Source organism: Enoplosus armatus, chromosome 3, assembly GCF_043641665.1.
Source record: "Enoplosus armatus isolate fEnoArm2 chromosome 3, fEnoArm2.hap1, whole genome shotgun sequence".
Lineage (NCBI taxonomy): Eukaryota > Metazoa > Chordata > Actinopteri > Centrarchiformes > Enoplosidae > Enoplosus > Enoplosus armatus.
In genome coordinates, this window is record NC_092182.1 from 13,594,321 (window position 1) to 13,616,746 (window position 22,426).

The 22,426-nt window shown below is 40.8% G+C and overlaps 2 protein-coding genes across 4 annotated transcripts; both read right to left on the reverse strand.

Annotated features, from left to right (window-relative positions):
- Nucleotides 1–49: 49 nt before the first annotated feature.
- Nucleotides 50–9,927, reverse strand: cse1l (CSE1 chromosome segregation 1-like (yeast)). Its single transcript, XM_070902491.1, has 25 exons — nt 9,865–9,927; nt 8,933–9,031; nt 8,628–8,770; nt 8,204–8,305; nt 7,959–8,104; nt 7,761–7,851; nt 7,500–7,607; nt 6,755–6,847; nt 6,475–6,642; nt 6,259–6,388; nt 6,047–6,112; nt 5,607–5,809; nt 5,404–5,488; nt 5,167–5,228; nt 4,935–5,071; nt 4,308–4,411; nt 4,082–4,179; nt 3,823–3,973; nt 3,500–3,708; nt 3,222–3,319; nt 3,050–3,135; nt 2,768–2,849; nt 2,140–2,286; nt 1,089–1,320; nt 50–922 (listed from the first exon to the last, which is right to left on the reverse strand). Exons 2-25 carry the CDS (start codon nt 9,015–9,017, stop codon nt 833–835), a joined length of 2,916 nt encoding a protein of 971 aa, XP_070758592.1. The 5' UTR covers nt 9,018–9,031; nt 9,865–9,927; the 3' UTR covers nt 50–832.
- Nucleotides 9,928–10,186: 259 nt separating this feature from the next.
- On the reverse strand, nt 10,187–21,834 carry LOC139282504 (protein polybromo-1-like). 3 transcript variants are annotated; one of them, XM_070902255.1, is made up of 29 exons: nt 21,694–21,834; nt 21,464–21,561; nt 21,192–21,339; nt 20,945–21,094; nt 20,206–20,322; nt 20,052–20,120; nt 19,515–19,613; nt 19,342–19,427; nt 19,176–19,261; nt 18,827–19,043; nt 17,892–18,033; nt 17,641–17,735; nt 17,263–17,542; nt 16,962–17,067; nt 16,190–16,829; nt 15,854–16,065; nt 15,560–15,745; nt 15,285–15,442; nt 14,919–15,170; nt 14,681–14,826; nt 14,178–14,335; nt 13,876–14,059; nt 13,434–13,635; nt 13,138–13,339; nt 12,876–13,028; nt 12,175–12,333; nt 11,732–11,784; nt 10,928–11,141; nt 10,187–10,600 (listed from the first exon to the last, which is right to left on the reverse strand). In XM_070902255.1, exons 1-29 carry the CDS (start codon nt 21,832–21,834, stop codon nt 10,437–10,439), a joined length of 4,917 nt encoding a protein of 1,638 aa, XP_070758356.1. In that variant the 3' UTR covers nt 10,187–10,436. The 3 variants fall into 3 exon arrangements, with proteins under 3 accessions (XP_070758356.1, XP_070758358.1, XP_070758357.1); XM_070902257.1 differs by lacking the exon at nt 12,175–12,333 and having other exon boundaries at nt 12,960–13,028; XM_070902256.1 differs by lacking the exon at nt 11,732–11,784 and having other exon boundaries at nt 12,128–12,333; nt 12,960–13,028; nt 13,422–13,635.
- Between the last annotated feature and the right edge of the window lie 592 nt (nt 21,835–22,426).

Sequence of the window (22,426 nt, forward strand, 5' to 3'; positions counted from 1 at the left end):
AGCCCAGTATCTGCACGTGTTTATTATTACACTGTTATTATTACACTGGGCTGGAGGGTAACTTTATACGCAGCCATGTTGTGGTGCATACACGTTGGGTCATTTCTGCTAAAGACTGCAAAATAAAAAACGACATTCTTTTCAAGTAAAAGTTATTGTTCAACCTCAACATTGGAGGCCAAAGAGCCAGTAAGATTCACAAATCAAGGTAAATCAAAATACTCTCAACAGAAAAGAGACTGCAGTGAGAGCAGATCTATACAAGTGTCTCTTTTATTCACATTAACAAACAGTGCATGAACAAAGACGGGACGTTAACAAATCTACGGGAAACATGCAACAGAAAAATATTGAGCAATATGTTTGAGCCACTACAGCCTCCATAACTGTAAAAAGGAATTCAAACATACAAAAGAAGCACTAAAGAAATCCCTCTCATATGATTCAGATGTTCAGAGTTCCACAACACTGTTGAAATACACCTCTGCTGCTGTTACTGAAATAAACTGACAATTGTATCAGAACTTGATATCCAAATCCTTGTTAGCCTTTGCCACACAGAAAACAAAGGGCCCAAACACAAGAGTTTTTCAGTTAAGTCAACTTTTGGTCATGTCTTTAAAAACCCCTAAAAAACTTCCAGAGACCACTCCTTAAAGTCAAGCAAAAATGATCTTTTCTCTGGCAAATCCATCATAAAGTGTCAAGTCAAACCAAATCTGTAAAGACTAAAGTTCAGCTGAAGCAGGTCTGTCGTGTGACCTGAGGTCACTGTGGCTCCTCCTGCAGTGTATTGTGGTCTCCGTATTGAGTGAACACCATCACATCAGTTTCAAACCAGCTGCACGGTGGCTGCCTGCAAGTACCCCTGCAGGAACTGTAGGGCTTCTGCATTGAGACTGGTGCTCAGCATTGAGGGAACCTGCACCGAAAAAAAGAGACAAGAATCACTGATTTTCTCTCCCATCATCTCTAGCAGAGCGCAGTGCCATTCAATTAGGCAATAATCTTAACATTTGTTTGATTCCAAACAAAAACAACATCATTATGACTTTGCTGCTAAATGTTTCCTGCATGTGTAAACATACCCGTCCTGGACAGGCTGTAGAAAGCTTGTGGAGCGACTGGGCCAGATGGATCTTGGGATTGCCGACAGCGTCTCCAATCGGGTCGTGCTCCTTCTTCCCGGCAAAGGCCAGTTGCGAGAACGCCGTCTGATAGCCTGGTGCGTCTTCTATGTCTATGAAGTGCTCATCATCTGGGATGCTGTCATCTTCCGGCAACTCAAATAGACCAATGAGCGCCTGGAGCAGAGGGATCCTGAACAGACACGTTCAAACCCAAGTGAATGGTTAATTTGTAAAACTATGACCAAACACTTGTAACACGGCACGTATCAGGAGAGTATTTCTACCAGATAGATGTACTCCAGATTTTGGGAACACCTTTACAGACGTGCTACCACATTCAGCCTGTTGCGATGTAAAAGATGTTTTTAATGGTTTATTACGTTTAAAATGGTGGTTTACATCCCACACAACAGGTTGGGTTAGATTGACCAAGACTTGTTTAAAAGGTCAACATTTACAAAGTCACATTCAATTTTAGCAAAGTGCTAGTTTCAGTGCTATTGTCAAGCATTAAAATCTAGTCATTTTCACACTTTGTACAACCGACAGTGCAGGTCAGCTTCTGCTCGACTGATAATCCAGTGTGAATTCTTCTAATCAAGGGGTTCCCCAACTTCAGCATCCAACTATATGCAGTGCTCCCTACTTAACAGGACGGGAAAAATATAAAATATTATGTAACATAATGTATATTATAGTATTACAAATTCTAACTACAGGTTGAAGCAATAACAGTCATGTAATAGATAAGTTTCCCTACACTGGCATTCATGAAGCCAACCAGAATTTTATTAGAATTTGAAATCCATCAATCAGACGGAGTGCTGTTAGATAACAGATGATTTATGTGATATTAAAGAAAAGGTACCGTGTACACACAAACGTGTTTTAAATCAGCCTGGCTAATTAGCCCTCTAATCACGTGGAAGGTGGGTGGAGCTATTCTGGGGGTTACATGATGTCATCAGCACAAAGGTAAGGGAGATGTCAATCAAACAGGAGTTCTTACCAGAGTTTCGTGTACTCCGTGTCCATCATCGCAGGACATTCAGTAAGGACTTTTGTAATGCCAACAGCGCAGATCTTCTTTTCAACTGCTCCAGACACCTTCTGAACCTCTGGAATAATGATTTTCTCCAACACCATACCAAACATTCTGCAACACAAAAAGCAAACAGGATTAATGCTGTACACTTTGTTACTGGTCTTCTGCACTCACATTAAAAGCAAGATACACTGGAGACCTGCTTTGGGATCAGGAAATATTATGGGACATATTTACTATATTGCAGGCAGGAGCAAGAATCCAGCATCATCATCACATGGTGAATGAATATTTTAAGCCACCTTTCAAACTTAAAAAGGCCTTAGTGTTTTGGCTGGAGGATTCCTTTAAAATATGTCTTATTTCTAAAAAAAAATGGTGCCTCTTCAGTGAGCAACACAGGTTTATATAGCTCAGGTGGGCCATCAAATTCAAAAGGGACAACCAGCTTATGAATCTTTTGTGGCATTAAGGTCAATAGAACTTGTCATGTTCCCACTGCCTAAGCTGATTGATGAACCCACTAAATAACAGCAGTCAGACATCACATACTTTGTCAACGTCTTGTGGTTTATGTTGAAACTACACTTACTTTGGCTGGATGCTGTCAAAAATCTCCTGAAGTGCAATAGCTCCGTATTTGACACCATACAAGTTGACAAACACCAAGAAACCTGTGAGAAAGACAGAAAACAAGTGAAAACCTTAACTCTTAGTACCATAACTGGTGAGAATGTATTTACACTGTACTGGCTAATATCACACCTTTGCTGTCAATTCTTATTAAGTTAAAAAGGCATGTGCTCAGTCACTGACAATGTCGACAGATTAACAGCTCTGAACACAGCGTTGGTAATGAGAAGATGGTACTAACTCTTGATGAACTTGGTGGTTTTGGAGCTTTGTAGCCTCTGGAAGAGCAAAATAAAGATCTGTTTCCTGTACTGAGTGATAGATTCTCTGGCAAAAGAAAGACAAAAACATGTCAAACAATTTCACCAGGTACAACATTTTGTATATGAGAACACAACTATAAATCGACTTACGGGGGCATGTGCTCTATGATGCTGTTGAGAAGGTAAAAACCTTGGTGGTCATTGGCCTTAGAGGCAATAAGCTTTTGGAAAACTCCAAGCAAGCCAGGCTGAGAGGGAAAGAGGAGAAAGACAAGACCCAAGTGTCAACATACTGGTCACACAATGAATAAATCATGAAATCTGTAGACAAGGAATAAAACAAATAAGAGATAAAATCAGTGTTATCAACTCTTGACAAATAAAACATCATAATTTTCTCTACCGCACACAACACCGCCATCACTTACTATTTTATCTGCAGCAGAGCCAGCAATAGTGGCACTACCCTTCTCCAGGTAAGCCTGAAGTAGGCGCACCAGAGGGGGGATGTTTCCTGTCCTTTCCCATAGCGCGGGCTGCAGCAGGTGAGGGAATAAGGCCATGTAGGAAGAGGGAATCGAGTTGGAGTGGATCTCTAGGAGGAGAGACATCACCTGGAACACGTATGGAAGAAACTCTGCAACAGCAGACAAAAGGAGGATGAGTGGAGTTGCCTCTATCAGCCACAAGCTGCGTTCATCAGCACATCATCTACACATAGATAAATCAGTTCTATAGGTAAGTGACACACCTTGCACATCGTTCTGAAGGATCTCGGTGAAGACAGGGAAGAGTGCTTCCTCAAAGCTGCTGACAGTGGTGGGGTTGGCTTTGCAGGTGATCCGGACAGACAGGCACAGGGACTCAAACAAGTAGTGGTTAAAGTGAGGCTTGCTGGGATTCTGAAAATGGGTGACAGATTTTGGATTAGTTGACATGTGCATCTTCTAAAACAGCATTCTTGTTGAATCTATCTGTATCCATAAATAGTAATAATAAGTGTGTGTTACCTTGCTGACTAAGAGGAGCTTATGAGTGAGTTGACCAATCAGAGTGGGAATGTAGGGAACAATGGCCTCCTGCAGCAGGGAGAAGCTGCGCATGATGGCTTTAAAAATAAATAAAACAAAGAATATAAAACAAAAAGACATGATGAGGCAACTTAAAACAACTCTGGAGTTGGTCTGAGTCTGACATTAAAGGGGAGCATTTAGATGACAGAAAAGTCAGGTTTACCTTTCATGATGTATTCATTTTCTGCAGACCCGGGAAGAGCCAGTGCCTTGAACAAGTTGTTGAGCAGCTGTTCAGTGAAAGGTGCCATCTCTGCAGGAGAGATACTGAAAACAACATACAGAGAAGGTGATTGTAGGTAAGTAGCTATATAAATGGATCAAACGTCTGAGCAGATTTGGAAATGAAAAGGACTGCTATTATTGCAATGCTGACTGTAGTACACAACTGATCCCTCGAGAAAAGGTAAACAAATAGGCAATCTTCCCAATATTAGGTCTGGGTAATTACATACTAATAAATATAACACTTTCATGTAATGTGGTTTAAATGCACAGCTTGTCCAGCTTTACCACTAAATATTTACTTCAGCGTTAAAAAGTGCACATACTGCTCAATCTACAGTCATTCCAAATCAATTTAAACTAAAAACTAAAATATGGAGACATTTGCCTTTCTCTAAAGTGGACTTGGCAAATACACAATAAAATTTAAGGGAAAAAAATAGAATAAATCCCAACTTATTTGAATATTCCAATAATACACCGTACAATTACTGCTCACTTTTTATGTATTTGGAAAAAAACATGTGTGAGCAAATGTCTATATCTTTTACTGACTGATACTTACAGTGTGGTGTTGTTGGGGCCTCTCATAGTGAACAGCCTCTCCAAAGCATGGGCAGCGTATGTGTGCTCCACTGTGCTCTCTGCCTGCAGGTGACTTATCAGTAGGGGAACTGCCTGCAGCAGCTGCTCCTTAGGAAGCTGACGGAAAAGGACAGAGATTGAAGCCCTCTGTAATGCATTGATCTTGCCTTGTGAAATTCCAACAAGTTGTGGAGAAAGTTAACAGTTCATACCTGGCTTCTGAAGATCATGACATACTTGATGGCATCTGCTTTCAGCACTGGGAACTCATTAACTATAATCACAACGAGTGCTTGATGTTAGTTAATATGTATATACAAATACATTTGGACATTTATTGCCAGGGTTTATATCAATTGATCAGTCAAACCTAAAGTGAGCCAGCTGTTGTAACACATAATACATCTTGTAATTATACAGCATGTTGAGAAGTGTGAGAGTATTCTTACCATTGGGGGATTTTAAGTCTGACAGAATGTGATTCACAAAGAATTCATTCAGATTCACCAACTCATTGGCTTGTGTTATTCCATGCTGGTGATAAAAAAAACAAGAAAAGACAACATATTATAAGCAAATTATTCATTATAAATGTTCATTGTATTAGCAGCTTTATATTAAATAATCCTCTGAAAATTAAAGTCAACAATACCTTCTGTGTCTGTGCTTTAGACGCCAGCGATGTGACCAAATAGATGGCAGCATCTTTGTGTTTCCAGTTCTCCCCGGGATTCTTGGCATACTCTGCCAGCATTGAGTTCACATAGCCGGAGAAGATTGCTGTGACAGGGCCCTCAAAAAACTTACAAAGGCCTCTCACCAAGTCACATGCCGCCCTGCGACGAGTGTCAATGTCTTGAGAAAGGATGGGAAAAGGGTTAAACAATGGGGACATGGTTATCATTGGCAAACCTTAGGAAGTATTCCAACTAACCAACCGACTAAATAATTATGCATATGGACTAATCCCGTATGCCAAGAGAGACACTTTACTGGCATCTCAAACAAATGTGAGGAGGAACTACATATTCTTTCATGTATTTGTGAGAATAATTTACATTAGAGGAGGTGATAATCAATGTAAATCTTTACCAGATCCTTCAAGGTCTCTCCGGATGTATTCCTCTGAGTTATCTTCAAAGGCCTCTTCATCTGCACCTAGTCGGGCATTACAGACAATCTGGTCAGTTTCACAAAGTACGCGAGTACAAGTTTGAGTCCAAGCAAGTGGAGCTCTGAATCAGCTAACAGCTGATGACATTTCCAGGTGCAATCCGATGACTCAGAACAAAGCATTTACTTACTTCTGAACTCCATGTTGGGCACAATGACCTTCTCACAAATGCTAGTCAGTGTATTCTGGTCCTCAAATAGATGCTTGTAGTGTGGCCTTTCACAGACTGATGCCAAGAACTGGATAGCATTGCTTACCAGCTGCAACAAAGACGAGGTGTATTGTTAGTACTGGGAAAGTGAACATCAAAAAGAAAACAGAAACAAAGTCAGAGATCGACACTCACCAGGTCATATTTGACTTCCTGGCCAGTAGAAACTAGAAGGTTCCAGATAGCAGTGACGAAGCGCGGCAGATACGGCTGGAATTCTTCATCGTACTTCTGAGCGTAAAGAGCAGCGTTGTCGCAGATCTGCGACTTCAGCAGCTCTAGGAGACCTGCCTCCTCCTCATCCTACCAAGTTTTCATAAGAGACACAAACACACAAGTGTTAAAAAAACAAAACAACAACACTATAGCACTGCAGTGTTGAAAATGTATTGCATCAGAGAAAAAACAAACTCACATCTGTTTGTAAAAGCTTATTATCCAAAGTCAGTAGGCCATGGAAATTGGTCATCCAGGTTTCCATGTTGTCTTCAAAAAACTCTGGAAGGTCCTGTGTATTAATACAGAGCACAGATAAAGTGTAAGAAAGTGTAAATGTATTGTTAAAACAGAAGCTGACCGACCTCTACATGGTTCAAATTCATCATACACTTCAGGGGCAGTGCATGATTGCCTTGCAAAAATTACAAATGTATTACAATTTATTAGTGATGAATTATTTGACTGCATTCATTTACAATTCAAAATAACATTTTAATTTCAACTTTTGTGAAACTTTGGGCCCCCTTTTGGATTATTTTTATACTGGTTTCAACTTATTTCTTCATTATGATTTGTTCTTAAGGGCTCCAGTTAGTCCTGCGAAAACAATTCCAATGCTGAAACATCTGTAATTGTAAAATATTTTCATCTGATAAAATGTTCCACACGCTAATTGTCAATATCAACTTTTGCAGCACAGGAAAGCAAAAATTTTTTTTGTGTTTAGCTACATGCATGTTAAAGACCATATCAATAATGAAACTAAATGAAACAGCTTAGTAGCAGTTCATAGGCCCTCAATACAACACGCCTTACACAACAGCTGTTACAAGCTGTACACAAACTGTATGCAACCAGCATACATGGGGGGAACATGAAAGAGACGATGCAACTGTCGAAAACAGCAAAACCTGCTGAAGTACAAAGCAAATTGAACTGACCTGGAAGTTTAGACTGTAGAACAGCTTGGAGATGAGTGTGAGGGAAGAGAAGAGGACCTTCAAGGCATTGACGTCTGTAGCATGAGTCTGACACAACTCAATAGTGGCCTACAGCAAAGAAGAGAGAACATTAACTAAAAACACTTCTTTGTATCAGGATGTCATCATAACTACATCAAACATTTTAATATTTGTTAGATGTTATGACAACTGGTTTACTTGTAAGTTTATAATGTAATTTAACTGCAAGTCATTACAAACCTTGAACAGCTCTGTCAGAGGTAGCGCAAATGTGTCCAGTACTAGTTTGATCTCTGACCAAAGCTCGTTTGACTTGAACTCATGGCGGTACCTCAAAGAAAATAAGAGAAGAAACAGAAAAGATTTGACAAATTCTGTTTATAGCTAATAATAATAAAAAAAAAAAAACATATGAAACCATTAAGAAGTGAGCCTTACCTCTTGAAGAGGGAATGTGCCGTACGAAGCACTCCATTGATGATGTGGAAGTCTCCACTCCTGAAGCGGGTCACCATCTCTGTTAGCAGGTCGGGCCATTTTTGAGGGAAATCTTCCCTTCCTATGATACTGATGGCATCACTCAACTGTGGAAATGCATAGGATAAACAGGGGCTTGGTTGAGCGTCTTCAGTCACACCATCAAATCAGACCATTTAAAGGTATTGGGACATGTGAGGCTGTACCTGTTTTTGAATCTGTTCTGGGCTGCTTAGCATCAAATTGACTATGTTTGCTTTGATCGCTGTTCGGTCCGGATCAGAGACTTTGTTTGGTTCATCTTCAACCTTTGGGAAAACATCACAAAAGTAGGATAATCGGCTCACTGCACAAAACAGCAAGACTAGTACAATACAACAAGGTTTCTGTTCACACTTAGTACTAAATGTTACTTTTTACACACACACAAGCGGGTAGTTTGTTTTTTTCTGATCACAGATTCTCATAAACAAACAAACAACAACAGAGAATTCTGATAGAAGACATGCAATGACAGATGTGAACTGTGGTCCATTTCAACTGGATCTGGAAACAATCTAGACACACTATATCTGATAAAAGCTGCTAGGTATGAGCAGAGTCAACAACATATTACTTCATGAGACTCACTATGCGCCAGTTTCTTTTGATGTAGTTCTTGAATGTAACAGCAGCACAGACGCGAATCACGTTGTCTTGGGACTTCTCCAGCAAGGTGAGCAGTAATAAGGGGTAGTTCTGGTTTCTCTCCACAGATTCAAGAAACTTCTCCGCTAAGAAAGAAAAAAAAGATAAATAGAAAACAGGTGCTGCAAGGATTATACAATCCACAAAGTGGACAATTAGCATATCTAGGTCAGTGAGAAGAATATCATTTAGAAACTGTGTTAAGATATGTTAAATTAATGTTATGTCATGTCATTAAGTTGTATTACCTGGACGTCTGACTGCTGGGTCTGGGTCCAGTGTTTTCCTGAGGAACTCGGTGAGGGTTTGTAGGTTAGCATCATTCAGTTCCATGCTCGTAACGTGAACTGAGAGCGAGAAAACCAGTGAATAAATGAATAAATGAAAGAGATGAACTGGTGTCTGGCAGGTGATTTCCGTACAACAAATGGATTTACTTTATCTAAATGCTGAGTAATCCTGTACACAAATTTTAACGATGTGCTACTAAATCGTGTGTCTTGGGTCCTTTAAGATCACATTTACTTAAAAGTTACCTAACGTGCGCTAAGTTTACTTGTTCAGAAATTATTGTTCGTGTTGTGATTTAAACGTCTTAGGTTCACTGCTCTAACAAGTCAGAGCAATGCTTGATACGAAGTTAACAGCTCCTCTGCTAGTTTCAGTCATTCAGTCTGCCGTTGACGTTAGCTTGCTAGCAGCTAACCTAGCTAGACTGGCTATATTGCCTCAATCTGGCATTAGCTCCGTTGGCCCCGCTGACTCCAGATCGGTTTATGCAGTGTAACGTCTAAGCTAGCAGTTGTCTTCTGCAAGTTCAAATATAAGCACATGGTGCTCGGGATATCACATGAACTTGATCTTATATAAAGTTCTATTTAACATAAGTTATCTATTGCTCCACTGTCCTTAACTAACAACATAACATACAATACTATCAAGGCGGCACGGAAAGCGATATCCCTTTTCCAGTGAATAGACTGATCCAGCAGCCGGTCCCCTCCAAGTCAGCCTGCTAATGTTAGCGCTAGCTTGCTAATGTGTTTTGGGCTAACTACAAAGTTAGCTAATTTCCGAACATTGCGCATTTACTCGCAAGATACTGGACTATGATCCAATTTACACTTTGGAATCCTGTATTACTGGATATGATAACTGCTAAACCACTGGGACGTCTTACCGTTACAGTAAATTTCAGTCAGGATGGGATGGGGGGGGCACTCCAAATCAGACGTGTTCGCCGTGCCAGCTTTCAAACGTCTGGAGCAAAAGGATCTGCGCGGTCAGTATACTGCGCAAGCGCAGATGTCAGGCGAACGCTGTAAGACACGCCCCTTGCTTGATCTCTATCAAGTGTAGCAAGACAACTTTATATTAAATAATCATTTAATTGTCCAATTAAAGATTATTAATGTGATCATTATTTGAAAGTGACAGCTATTGTATCACAGTTCATAAACATGTAGTAGGTCTTACTAAGTAAATAAATACATAAATACATCCAAATGGAACACTTCACATTTTAATTGTGAAAGCATGAAGGCAATCATCACAGAATGACAGTCATTCACAATAATGCACTTGGTACAGTATATCTGAAATGTAAAACAAAAAACAGCTTCAACATAGAAAGCAGCTGTTATGATTACAAACACATTTTTTTTTAAATGACAACACAAAGTGAACACTTAAGTGAGCTTTATCTTCTTCCTGTCTCACAGGTTCAGAACAGAGGCTCAGAATAAGGGTGGGCTACGGGTTGTGCGTCTGACGGATGTTTAGGGTGTCTCGCAGCATCAGGTCACGGAGTCGCCAAAGTGCATCTGCCATTGTCTTGTGGGCCCCCTTACTCTTCAGCCAGTGGGATGGTAGTCTACTCTCTTGCTCTTTTGTCAGGCGCACATCTTGTTTTTGAACTGAAAGTGCACAAATAAAACATTAAAATTACATGACTGGAGATTTTCACCATTTTACATTCATTTGTTAACAAACTATTAGGATTACTTGATATGATGTTAATATTCTTTTAAAGGTCATTGCATGTCTTGCACCCTAAGAGGACCATCAGAAACATATTACAACAAAATTTAAAATTTACTGTATGAATTAATGTTCAAATCAGGGGTTTATTGATAAAAGCTGAATAAGCAAGACCCAGAAATACATATCTCCCGAGCTATGTTAGCCACTGTAGCATCATTTTATGTAGACTTAATCACTTGCAATCAAAAAACAAGATTAACCTGAGAGAGCTTGGTCCCACTTGCTAACGGTAGAGGACTCTGCAGTAAGGCCCTCAATGTATCTGAGGTATGCCTCAGAGTGGAGCAGCCGCTGAGACTTGGCTGGTGGGGACACAAACACCGGGGTGGAGGGCTGCTGGAGCGCAGGTTGTCCCATATGGCCTTGTCCTGGGTACGGTGGTGGAGCCTGCTGCCCTGGGCCCACCAAACCCATCTGATGAAAATATCAGAACTCTATTATTTCTGATTCAGATTGGAATTCACACAGCATTTCATCTTTATCAATATCTTGATCTAATAAAAGCCCCAATCTGCAACTGCCACATAGTGGTTGTACATGGTCTGTTGATTAGGGCTTTATGCACAAGGTTTGCCATCCAAGCAATAGCAGGATTTATGGGGGGGGGGGGGACCAAGGAGCTCAATAAAGGAGCCTTACTTTCCTTTCCCCTTTTTTTTTTTTTTTAAAATACAAATTTAATTTTACTGGGGTTTTTTTTTAAACATCACTACTACTGTATTTTGTCAGGTAAGATTAAATGTCATGCAGTGCGCTATGCATCTGCCGTTTTCCTGTACCTCTCTATTCTGGTGGCATTGTTTTGTTCTTACACTGTTGTCTGTCTGGTACCCCTTGAAGGGACCACCTGGCCTTCATTTTGCTGGGCTGTTTTGGTGGACTTGATAATTTAGTCATTTAAATGTTATGTTTGTGGCTGCTGCAAACAGCAGCAACATGCATCTAAACTCTGATCTTAAATATGATTTGCAATGATTACTTTCATACAGAGCCTTATAAGTTACCTGGGATCCATGAATGTTTCCTGCTCCGCTTCCACCTCCCACGGCATGAACACCTGTGGGGAAAATCAACACAAAGACACTGTCAAAAAGTGCAGCGAGCCAATTGATATGGGTTTATATTACAAATACTACATTACAATACTAAGTGTCATTGTAATCTACATCAGAACACTTAGGAATGCCAATTATGAATTTATTTTATTATAATATCAGGTTTTGCTCATTGGAGACACTGAATTTCTCTCAATGACACATTACCAACAAGCCTGCTGATAATGAGCAGGACAAACAACCAAGCCCCAGTTGAGGCTATATGCTCTCAACTGACTAGTCATCAACTCAAGCAACTCAGCCTATTGGTACAGGTAGCCCCTCCAGCGAGTCAGATTGGTAGACAGGAAGCAACTGCGTGGCAGGTGGGGTGGCTATGACAGCATTCTTACCAAAGTATGGCATTCCAGGAAACCCAGGCATAACGGGCAGGAGATGTTGGGGAAAGACAGGCACCCCCATGTGATGTGGTGGTATGCCAGTCATACTAACCATGCCTTCAACGTGGCCCTGCAGGGGCATCATAGCTGAACTATATGCACCCATCATACCTTGTTAAGAGGGAACAGTAGTAACACAAGACAGCAACATGCATCAGTCAAACATGCATCAACTACTTAACTACCAAGCATGCAGAAGTATGTTAATATATGTATATATGCTTTCATTTAATCACCAGATCATTATGATGGATATGAGTGGGAATAAAGGCAGCGCAAATGAAAAAATGCACAATGAAAACAACTTGGTGCACATGCACTACTGTCAAGCATTAATTCATTTGTAAGTACCAATCTTCAAATGGTGTACAGCAACCTTTCCACTTCATGTTCTGTAAATATATACAGATATGTGGAGTCCACCATGATAGGAAGGTTTAAAAATAAAAGAGTACTGTACAACAGTCAAGGTTTGGGCTTATCAAATGATGTTAGGGGCAACATAAAATCAAGTCACAACACTGCAACATCACAAACACGCCGACATGGGTGTGATTAGGGAGCTTAAAAATGTGAATATATCTAGCAGTTCAGCTTCTTATTCCAGCCTTCTAGTGTACACCGGGGATCCATCTGCATCTATGAGGGGTTACCTGACACAGGCGTCATGCTGGGATTTAGCATCCCCATGGGGGTTGGGGGAGGCACCACCCCCATCAGTGCCCCTACTGGGGTACCTGCTCTAGGGGACATCTGATGCTGGGCCCTATCACGCTCCTGCTGCTCCGCCACTTTAGCTGCTCGCTCTGCGACACAATAAAGACAAGCATAGGGTGTTAGCTTTATATGCTTTGCAATTCTTGAAACACAAACATCTGGATCAAGACTACTTTTTTTTTTTAAAGTTCCACTCACCTTCATATTCTGCTTTTTTGGAGCTCTCCAGGTTCCTCCATTCTGTGCCAACGAGGCGGCTCAGCTCCCCAAAGGAGAAGTCTGGGTGCTGGGCTTTGATGACCGCTCGCATCTCACTGCTGAACAGGATGTAGCCGCTCATGTTGATCTTCCGCTTTGAGCCCTCCTTCTTCGAAAGGCCCTTTATGGATTTCGGTGTGGACTGCAACCAAACCACAACCATCAACCAAGGCACATTATCACTTGTTAGTTTAGAGGAAAATTCAAATTTTTTAATTAAATACTTCCACCCTGACCTGCGGAGGAGTGTAAGGCATGATATCCATGTCACTAGACATGGAAGATTGCATCCGAGGAAGAGACTGGTCCCCCATGTCGCCATCATCATCCCCAAGATCCTCTAGCTCCTCATCTGTCATATCTGCAAACTTAGCCTCCAGTTCCTCGATTTTCTTGTCCAGCAGAGGGGATGGCTCCTTCTGGGGCACTATGAGCTTCCTGAATAAGACAAAAATATACTTTGCAATTTATCCACCTTTCCCAAATGAATCCTTAATTTAGGACAAACTGGCTACCGTACTGTAAGTTCTTCTTTCATTTGACTGGATGCAGAATACACGGGAGGATAAAATGTTTCTCTATTTAGGATCAGTGCATGTTTATTTTGTAGTTCTTTATCCTTTCTCGCTGCCAACGGTAGCATTAACAGTTAATTAATTTAATGTAAAGGTTTTTCACCTGAAGTAGTAGATTTCATCCTCAACCACCTTCCCAGAAAGTGAAAAGCGCTTAAGACCCTTGAACTTCTTCATCTGCTTCTCACTCTCGATGTAGCGGCTCTCACAGAGAAGAACATTCTCTTCAGGCACTTCAGTTGGCCGACATGACAGGTAGTCTTTGAAGGACGACACTATACACTTCCCTGTGAAACAAGTCAGCTGACTCAGTGAATGCATTAAAGGATTTCTATCAACTACATACATGAAACTTGCAGCATTTGTGAAAACAAAGTGTTTTCCAATGTACAGTGAGGAGGGTACCTATGATGCAGGTCATAGGACAAGTCTCCTCCAGGTTGCTAAGGAACACTTCCTTCTTGTAGAACATCTTAGTGGGCTCATGCTCCGTTTCCTCTGGATGGATGAAGATTGGACCAAAGAAGTAGCCTGCTCCGTCTCGCATCCACATTTTCTCAATCCTGTTCAACATAAGAAATAAGCTGTGTTAGATACAGTGGAAATCAGAGAACCTTTGTATATTCACAAACACACTACCAACACGCTATCGTGCCATTATGCCAAGCTTGCTGTGTTCCATATTTTCCAATCGCACCACAATATAGAGCTCCTGTGTCCATGACTGACGAGAAGGAGGTGACATGTGTCCCATGGTCAGTTGAAAAGAAAGCACTGAGGCCCTTTTATTAAGAAAATGCTTATAGAAATTAAACAAGATATCAACATTTGTCAAATTTAAACTAAATACTTTCATCCAATACAGAGCATACACAACCATGTATAACCACCAAATGTATTTACTTTACCTGCCCACTCTGTGGCGTACTAGTCTATGTGAACCAATGTAAACACAGTCTCCCACTTTCAGCCACAGGTTGTTGTAGCAGAGCTGCTCGTAGTACTGACATCCTGGCTCCCCATTGGTCATATCCATTGGAACATCCTCCCTCTCCTGCAGACAAATTGTTTTCCTGACAGTAGTCTGCATTATTTTAAATGTACCGTGTCTCTGTATTTTTTTATGGAAAAAAACAACTTGTTTACCTTGTCTACAATACCATCTGTCATTTTGCTTTCATCAGTCACCTCTGGTGGTTTCTCCTCTTGTTTGGGGGCAAACATGGATGCCACACGGACGACAGGTAGGGGGACCTCTCTGGGAGCAAACCGAACAGAGCTCAAGGGCATGGCCCACATCTTGATCTTCTTGAAGGACTTGGACTTGGCAGAGTAGCGCGACTCACAGACATAGACATCCTCGGCTCTGAAGCCTTCTGGATGAAGTTTGAAGTACTCCTTGAATACCACACACCATAAATACTCGGTCAACACCCAACACACATTCAAACAGCCAATGCTCAAAAACAAAACCTATACCTAGCAAATGTATAGGGTAAAAAAAGCATTTACCTTCACAAACATGACCACACATTTGCCCAGAATCTTGCTGACAGGAGCTTTGTTGTAATAGTCACTCTTAAAAACTTCCTTCTGCAAGAACTTCCTTGTGGCGAGATGAAATGTTTCATTTGGCCTGTAGAACCAGCAGCCGTACAGCCACTTCTCACCTGCATTCATTAGAGGTGGAAAAAAACTGAATGAATTAGAACTGGTCTCAGTACAAAAAATACTGTAAGTAACAAAAATACTAATTATTGTCTGATTAGTGCAGTAATAAGACTGACCTGTATCGTCTTGCCAAAGGCGCTCAATGTAGATTATATGAGGCTGGAGGTTTGGCTCTGCTGGCTCCACGTATACATAGTCTCCCACGTGGTACATACTGTCTTTGAAGCTGCAGTCCTGACTGTATGTGCGTTGCAGGTTAGACTGCCATGATCCTCCAACAGAGTCCTCTCTCTTCTCAGCTTCTGGAAATTCACAACTGACTCAGTAAAACAATGCCACAGTATATGCATGACACAATGCATGATAGAGCTTCTATGCACTGTGAGCTGTAATGTATATTTAAAGAATACCCCTTTTTTCCTCTTCCCTCTTGATTTTGTCCTCCTCAAACTCCTTGGGAAGCTTCTCTTTCTTCTCCTTTTCCACATCACTATGCAGATGTTTGGAGGTATAACTGAGAGCAGGAGACATCAAAATCTCTCCATTCTTACACAGCTCGTCTCTGATCCGGATGAAGAACTGCTGCAGCTCCACAGCATCTTCAAAGATCTCAGAATCTGTCCTATAATGAACATATGGTGTAACACAACTTTTGGTTCTCTTACAATAATCCTACAACATCAAAGCATAAAAAGATGATTAGACAAATGATTTGATTTTGTACAGGATGGTCAACAGTACCTCACCTGTTCAATCGTCTGGCCTTTTCCAGCACTTCAAACATGTGGTCCTGGAACACATCCAGCCTCTTATAACGCCCTTGATCTACATTAGTCCTGATAATCTCAAAATTGAGTCGTGGCTTGTCAGGATTTGCCGGATCCAGGGCAGGAATCTCAGCGAGTGAATCACTGTAGCAACGGCCCTCATCGTCTTGGTGACCGAGCACGGAGACAAAGAGGCTGCGGATGAGTTCCTGGATGAGGCGGGGCACATCAGGCACATGGGCGTCATCTCCTCCCTCCAGGTCACGCCTTGTCTCTAGCAGCACCCTGTGCAGCACGAGAGCGTCACGGTAGATGAGAGACTCGGGCTCATTGTAAGTACAGGCATTGTTGAACATGAGCACCAAGTCCTCCACCAGTGCGTCCACATCCTGGTACTTATTAGCCAACATGTGGCTCTTGATCTTCTCCATGTCCACAGGCTTCTTGATGGCGATGTAGTAATCCGGCAGCTCGGCACGAGACGGCAGCCGCAGGAAGATTGTGCTGAGGCGACGGCCCCGCTTATCTGTGTAGTTCTTTACGGCCTCATAAAGCTCATTCAGCTTCTGCTGTAAGGGTGTTAAGTACTTGGACTTCTTCAGAGTAATGCTGTTCTTTCCTGCAATCAAATAACGTGTATGTGTGTTAATGACAACCAATCTTCCCGCTGCTTGATAGCTAACAAACTGACACATATTGCTTGGATTTGATCCAGTCAAGTAAAGTAAATCTGGCTGCCTAAGTGACGTACTTATTTTCAACTTTGGGGACATCATGTCATCATCATCTGTCGCCGGCCCAAGATCTCTGCGTCTGTCTTTCATAATCTTCTCTAGGATGTCAGCATCATTGTAGACCTTGACGGCAACAAAGAAGCTCATCATTAGGAGCTCCTGGTTCCTTACAGTTATTTTTAACTTTTGTCAACATTCAGATTTCCAACTTAGTCTATCTATCCACTTTGAAAGGTCTAAGAAACACTAAGGAACAAGAAATTAGAATACTTAAAAAGCATCAATGAAAGGCAGATACAAATACCAAACAGATCTTACCTGGGAGCCTTCTTCATTGTAGTGTCGAGCATTGCGGAACATCAGCTTCATGTCCTCCACCATTGCATCTTCAGTCATGTACTTGTCTGAGCGGATGTTGTGCTCGATGGTCCTGAGGTCCATTGGTTCCAGGATGACCTTGTAGTAGTCGGGATAGTCCTTCTTCGAGGGCTTGACCATGAAGAGGTCGCACAGTCTCCGACCAGTGCCGGCTTCTCGAGCCTCAGCCACCGCAGCAAAGAGAACTTTCATTCGGTTTTTCTTTGTGTTCTTCTTGTGACTGGAAATAAAATGCGAGTCAACTGTCACCAACAACTGGCACCAAAAAACAAAATACCTACATAGAGTTGAGCAAGTAAAATGTGACACAGTGTAAACCTCTTTCTTTTTGTGCTACTGGTGTCGGACGTGGCAGAGGAGAGCATGCTGTCTCCATCGTCATCATCTCTCTGTAAAAGCTCCTTTCTCTTCATCTAGACAGATAACAGGTAATATTTGGTTATAATGCCTCTTAAAAATACCACAAAGTTGACAAAAATGTAAAACTTTCATGATCGGAATCTTTGGTTTTCAAGAACAGAAAAAATCCAACACATGTACAACTCCTACACGCGTACATTGGGACTGACCTGTTGAATGTGTTGGAGTTTGAGAGCACGCTTGTAGATGGACGAGTGAGGAACATTGTAGCGTTTGGCATTCTCAAACATCAGCGTCAGATCGGAGTCAATGTGCTCAACGCTCTCATATTCGTTGTTCTTCATCTTGTTCCTGTGGGGAATTACGGGCTCTCACATTTGGGAAGGAGGGCACAGAAATACTGTACTGTACAGTGAGTGTGTGTGATGCCGTAGGGGTAGAAAATAAAAAGAGAGAATGTTGGTGAAACAAAATAAAACAAATTAATGATGAAAACATGAACAAATTAGAAAAAAATGAAGCAGAAGCAGAATGGGTTTCGCTTTAAGTGATTTTTTTAAAGTTTGATTTTCTGCTTGCAAAGTTTGTATAAAAAGGCAAATCTCTATATTATTGCCACTAACATTTTCCATGCATAGAAAAACAAGTATAACACATTTATTGAACAAACTACTTGATATAAGATATTTATTTTTTTCTGGTAGATGTGTTATCTGACACTAAATTCACAGCAACTTTTGAGACACTTCAATCTAGCTGATAAAAACACCTGATTTATTTTGTAATACATTTTAATTCGAAGAACATTTTAAAAGGTAAAAGCTAAAATTCACTTGATGAACAGATCTACATTCACATGCAAACTAAGCAAAAATATCAAATAATGACAATAAAAACATGCTTTTTTTTCACATTATTTGAAAATATCAAACTTAAATTTGGTTTAAAGCCCCAAATCAATACTGAATACTTTCCATTTTTTTTTAAATGCACCTTGATGTCAAAAAGTATGTCAAAACATATTAAATCGGTGCTGAATTCAGGTGGTGACACCACTAATGATGGAGAAAAAAATGTTGTTGAGTATTAACTTGTTTTTGTGGAGACAGACATATGAGTTAGATCTGTGCTAGTTCTGTCATACTTGATCTGATGGAGGCAGATGGGTTGGTTGATCTGGTGGAAGTAGTCGGGGTAGTCCTTCCTGGAGGGCAGCTGCAGGAAAGGCTCAGAGATCAGCTGGCCTTGGCTGTTCCTGGCACCTCGCACAGCCTCGTAGAGCTGGAAGATGGGATTACTCATGTCCATGTTAGAGGTCATACTCTCTGCCTCAGACTCCCCCTCATCATAGTGCACAGAACCTGGGGGATACAGGAAGAGATAAATAAATAATGACACATTATCAATTACAACAATTCATTGTACAAAGCATCTTCATCAATGCCCAGAGGATGCATGTTTGAAGAACTTAAGGTGATGAGATGAAGGTGTACCAGAGAGTATGCCTTCCTCATCACTTTCGTACTGAAGAGCCATGGTGATAGCTGAGAGGCGGTCTCCCTGGGCAGACCTTCTATTCCTGATAGAGAGAAGAGGAAGTTAAAATCAAACGTTAACATGGCTTTATTCCATATTCTTCCCGTGTTGTCTTCTATTTACCTGATTCGAATGCTGGACTTGATTGGTTCTCCATGTTCCATCTCAGACTTCTTTTGTGCAAAAACCTTTTTGATGGTGTTTGCATCCTGGAAAACACGAGTAGGTCTTAGGTGTGTATGTCAAACATTGCTAATGACATCCCACATGTATCATATCCTCAATTACACACTCACCTTAAACACTTGTGATCCAGGCTCATTGTAAGTTTTGGCATTCTTGACCAGCAAATCTATATCTTTAGCCATGGCACTGACACTCCTGTAGTGGCCCAACTAAAAGCAGATACATTTGTTGGACATTTTATCAACATAATGCTGTAAATAATACAAACAATAATGCATATTTAATGGACCAGTGTGTAGGATTTAAGGGGATCTATTGGCAGAAATGGAATATAATATTCATAACTGTGTTTTCATTAGTGTCACCTGAATCTAACTAGCTTAGAATGAGCCCTTCATATCTACATAGGGAGGGGGTCCTCTTCCCCGTGGAAGGCTCCGTAGCCGGCCATGTTGCATTGCCATGTTTCTACAATACACTGGCTCTAGAGAGCGCCTTCCAAGTTTTTACGTTGAAGTGGCAGTGAACACACCTGAAGGGAGGGGTGAGGGGTGCAGTAGTCAGGTGGTTACAATATGCAACCTCACCACTAGAGGCCACTAGATCCTTCACACTGGTCCTTTAGTGTAGGAGGTGTAACAGCATACCTGAATCTTTTGAGCGATGATTTTCAAGTCTATTGGTTCCTTAATGATGGCATAATAATCTGGGTATTGCTAAATGAAAAGGGCAAACTACACATCAAAGTCAAGTCACTCATTTTACAGATAATGTGTTAAGTCATTCTGACGGTGCTCATACCATTTTGGAGGGAAGCTTCTGGAAGAGCTCGCTGACCAGACGGCCAGTGGGCTCAGTGTAAGACACCACAGCGTCAAGGAGCTGCTCAAGGACTTCTTTCAAGCAGGTAGGTACACTCTGTCACACACAAGTGGTCAAACAGGAAATACTGATATACAGTATACTGTATACACATTCAAACTAAAAATAACTACATTATAACAAATCTACAGCAATAAGTATTAGATACCGTTTATATTATACAATATTATGACATACTGTTTTCCTGAAAACAACTGAAAATTGAAATCTGTCAATGGTGTGAGATGAGGTATATAAAACATAATAAGCAATGCAGCTCGTTAAAAACATTAAAAAGCATGTATTTACAAGACAACATAGTTGTTAACATAGTTGGGAAATATTAATATGAGCACTGTCCCAACGGTATGGTAAGTCTGCGTAATAGAAAGAGGTCATACTTTAAATAAGTACATTATTTATTCATTACTATGCTAAAGAATGCAGCAACATGCTAAAAATTCTTCAAATGATATATACCAAACCACCTCATCCCTAGGTAAATCTGTGTTGTGAGTATAACGTTTTTAAAACACTATCAAAAGACATATTGAGTAAGATACTGTGAATTGATTCAACAGATTAGTAATATGGATTCTAACCTAAAGATTAATGTTATGAACAGTATGCACTGAATAAAGAGTCATAATAAATGTGTGTTATGAGTAATGAATGTCACCTCATCCTCAGTGGACCCTCCGGGATTGTCTTGTGCATCGTAGCCGTCTTCATCATCCTCATCATATTCCCCTCGCTGAACAAATTCATTCTTGGTTCGCAGGTAAAGGTCCCACAGTTTACAGGCTGCCCTGTACTCAGGGCTGTCAGACTAGATAGACACAAGCAATCCATATTCATGTAGGTGCACAGCCAGAGCCATGCATAGATATCATTTCATTTACTCCCCACAGATGCATTTTTTTTACCTTGTAATATGTTTTTGCATTGTTGAATAACAGTTGAAAGTCACTGGTGAGTTGTTCAACATCATCATACTCCTCCATCTTTAATTTCTGCTGGATTTTCATCATGTCAATAGGCTGAGACACCACGTGGTAATAGTCCGGTTGATTCCTGTAAGAAGTGGGGACCTGTAAATGTTCTGCCTCTAATGTTTGTGTGAAATCCTTTGACTGATATTAAAGGAATTTCAGTAATTATATGCACATATCTAACGACCACTCATCCCTTTCCTCACCTTCGTTTGGGGGCTCGGATGAACAGCTCACACAACATCCTGCCCTGGTCATCCTTGTAATCTCTGATTGTGTTGTACAGTTCATGACATACAGCAATCTGCAAGGAAAGGATTAAAACACTGAAAAATATCCACATCCTCTCCCATGTCAACAACTCAATCTGTGTAGGTAGAATAAATCTGACAGTGTGTTAAAAGAGAAAACAATAGCTGAAATTTGTAAAAATTACAGGATCCACAGTTGGAATGTTTGAGGTCCTTCTCCTCTTTCTCCCAATTGAAGACACTAACGATGAAGTCTGGCTATCGTCAAAATCTCCTCCACTCACACTGCTAGAGGGGGATGTCGCCCTTCTCCTTTTCAAGGCCATGACGAACCCCTGAGGTAAAGAGCCAGTAAAACAAGTATAACTACATGGGGAACATCTTACATTAGAGCTATACACATTACATACTCAGCTTTGCAACAGTATAGAAAACAGTGTATAAACTGTAGAGAATAATCTCAATGAGGGACACAGCTCTGCAGCAGTCAGTTACGCCTGCTGTAACCCATGCCACATAATACAGAAAAGTGCCATTCCTTAATGATTACTCACAAAGCATTGTTCCTAGTTATATAATAAAAACTAATTTTATTGTAAAAACATGACTACAGATGTTATTTTGTAACTATAGCTAGAGCTGCCAGCACGTCTCTCACCTACTTAAATTGCTGCAGTGTTTGCTAGAAGTCAGAAACCGGGTGACATTACGTACAGATGGGTAGTAAATCAATATTTACTTGTGGTCAAACTGTTGAATAACTGAGCAAGTGTAAATGACTAACATGGTTTTTCTTAGGACACATTTCGATTTGTTGTGGTAGGAAAAGGACAGGTGTTACTGATAACATTAACAATGACTGTGTTCTATTCAAGTGTCCTCATGAGCACTTCAATGACCCTGAAAGTGAAGCAGCTA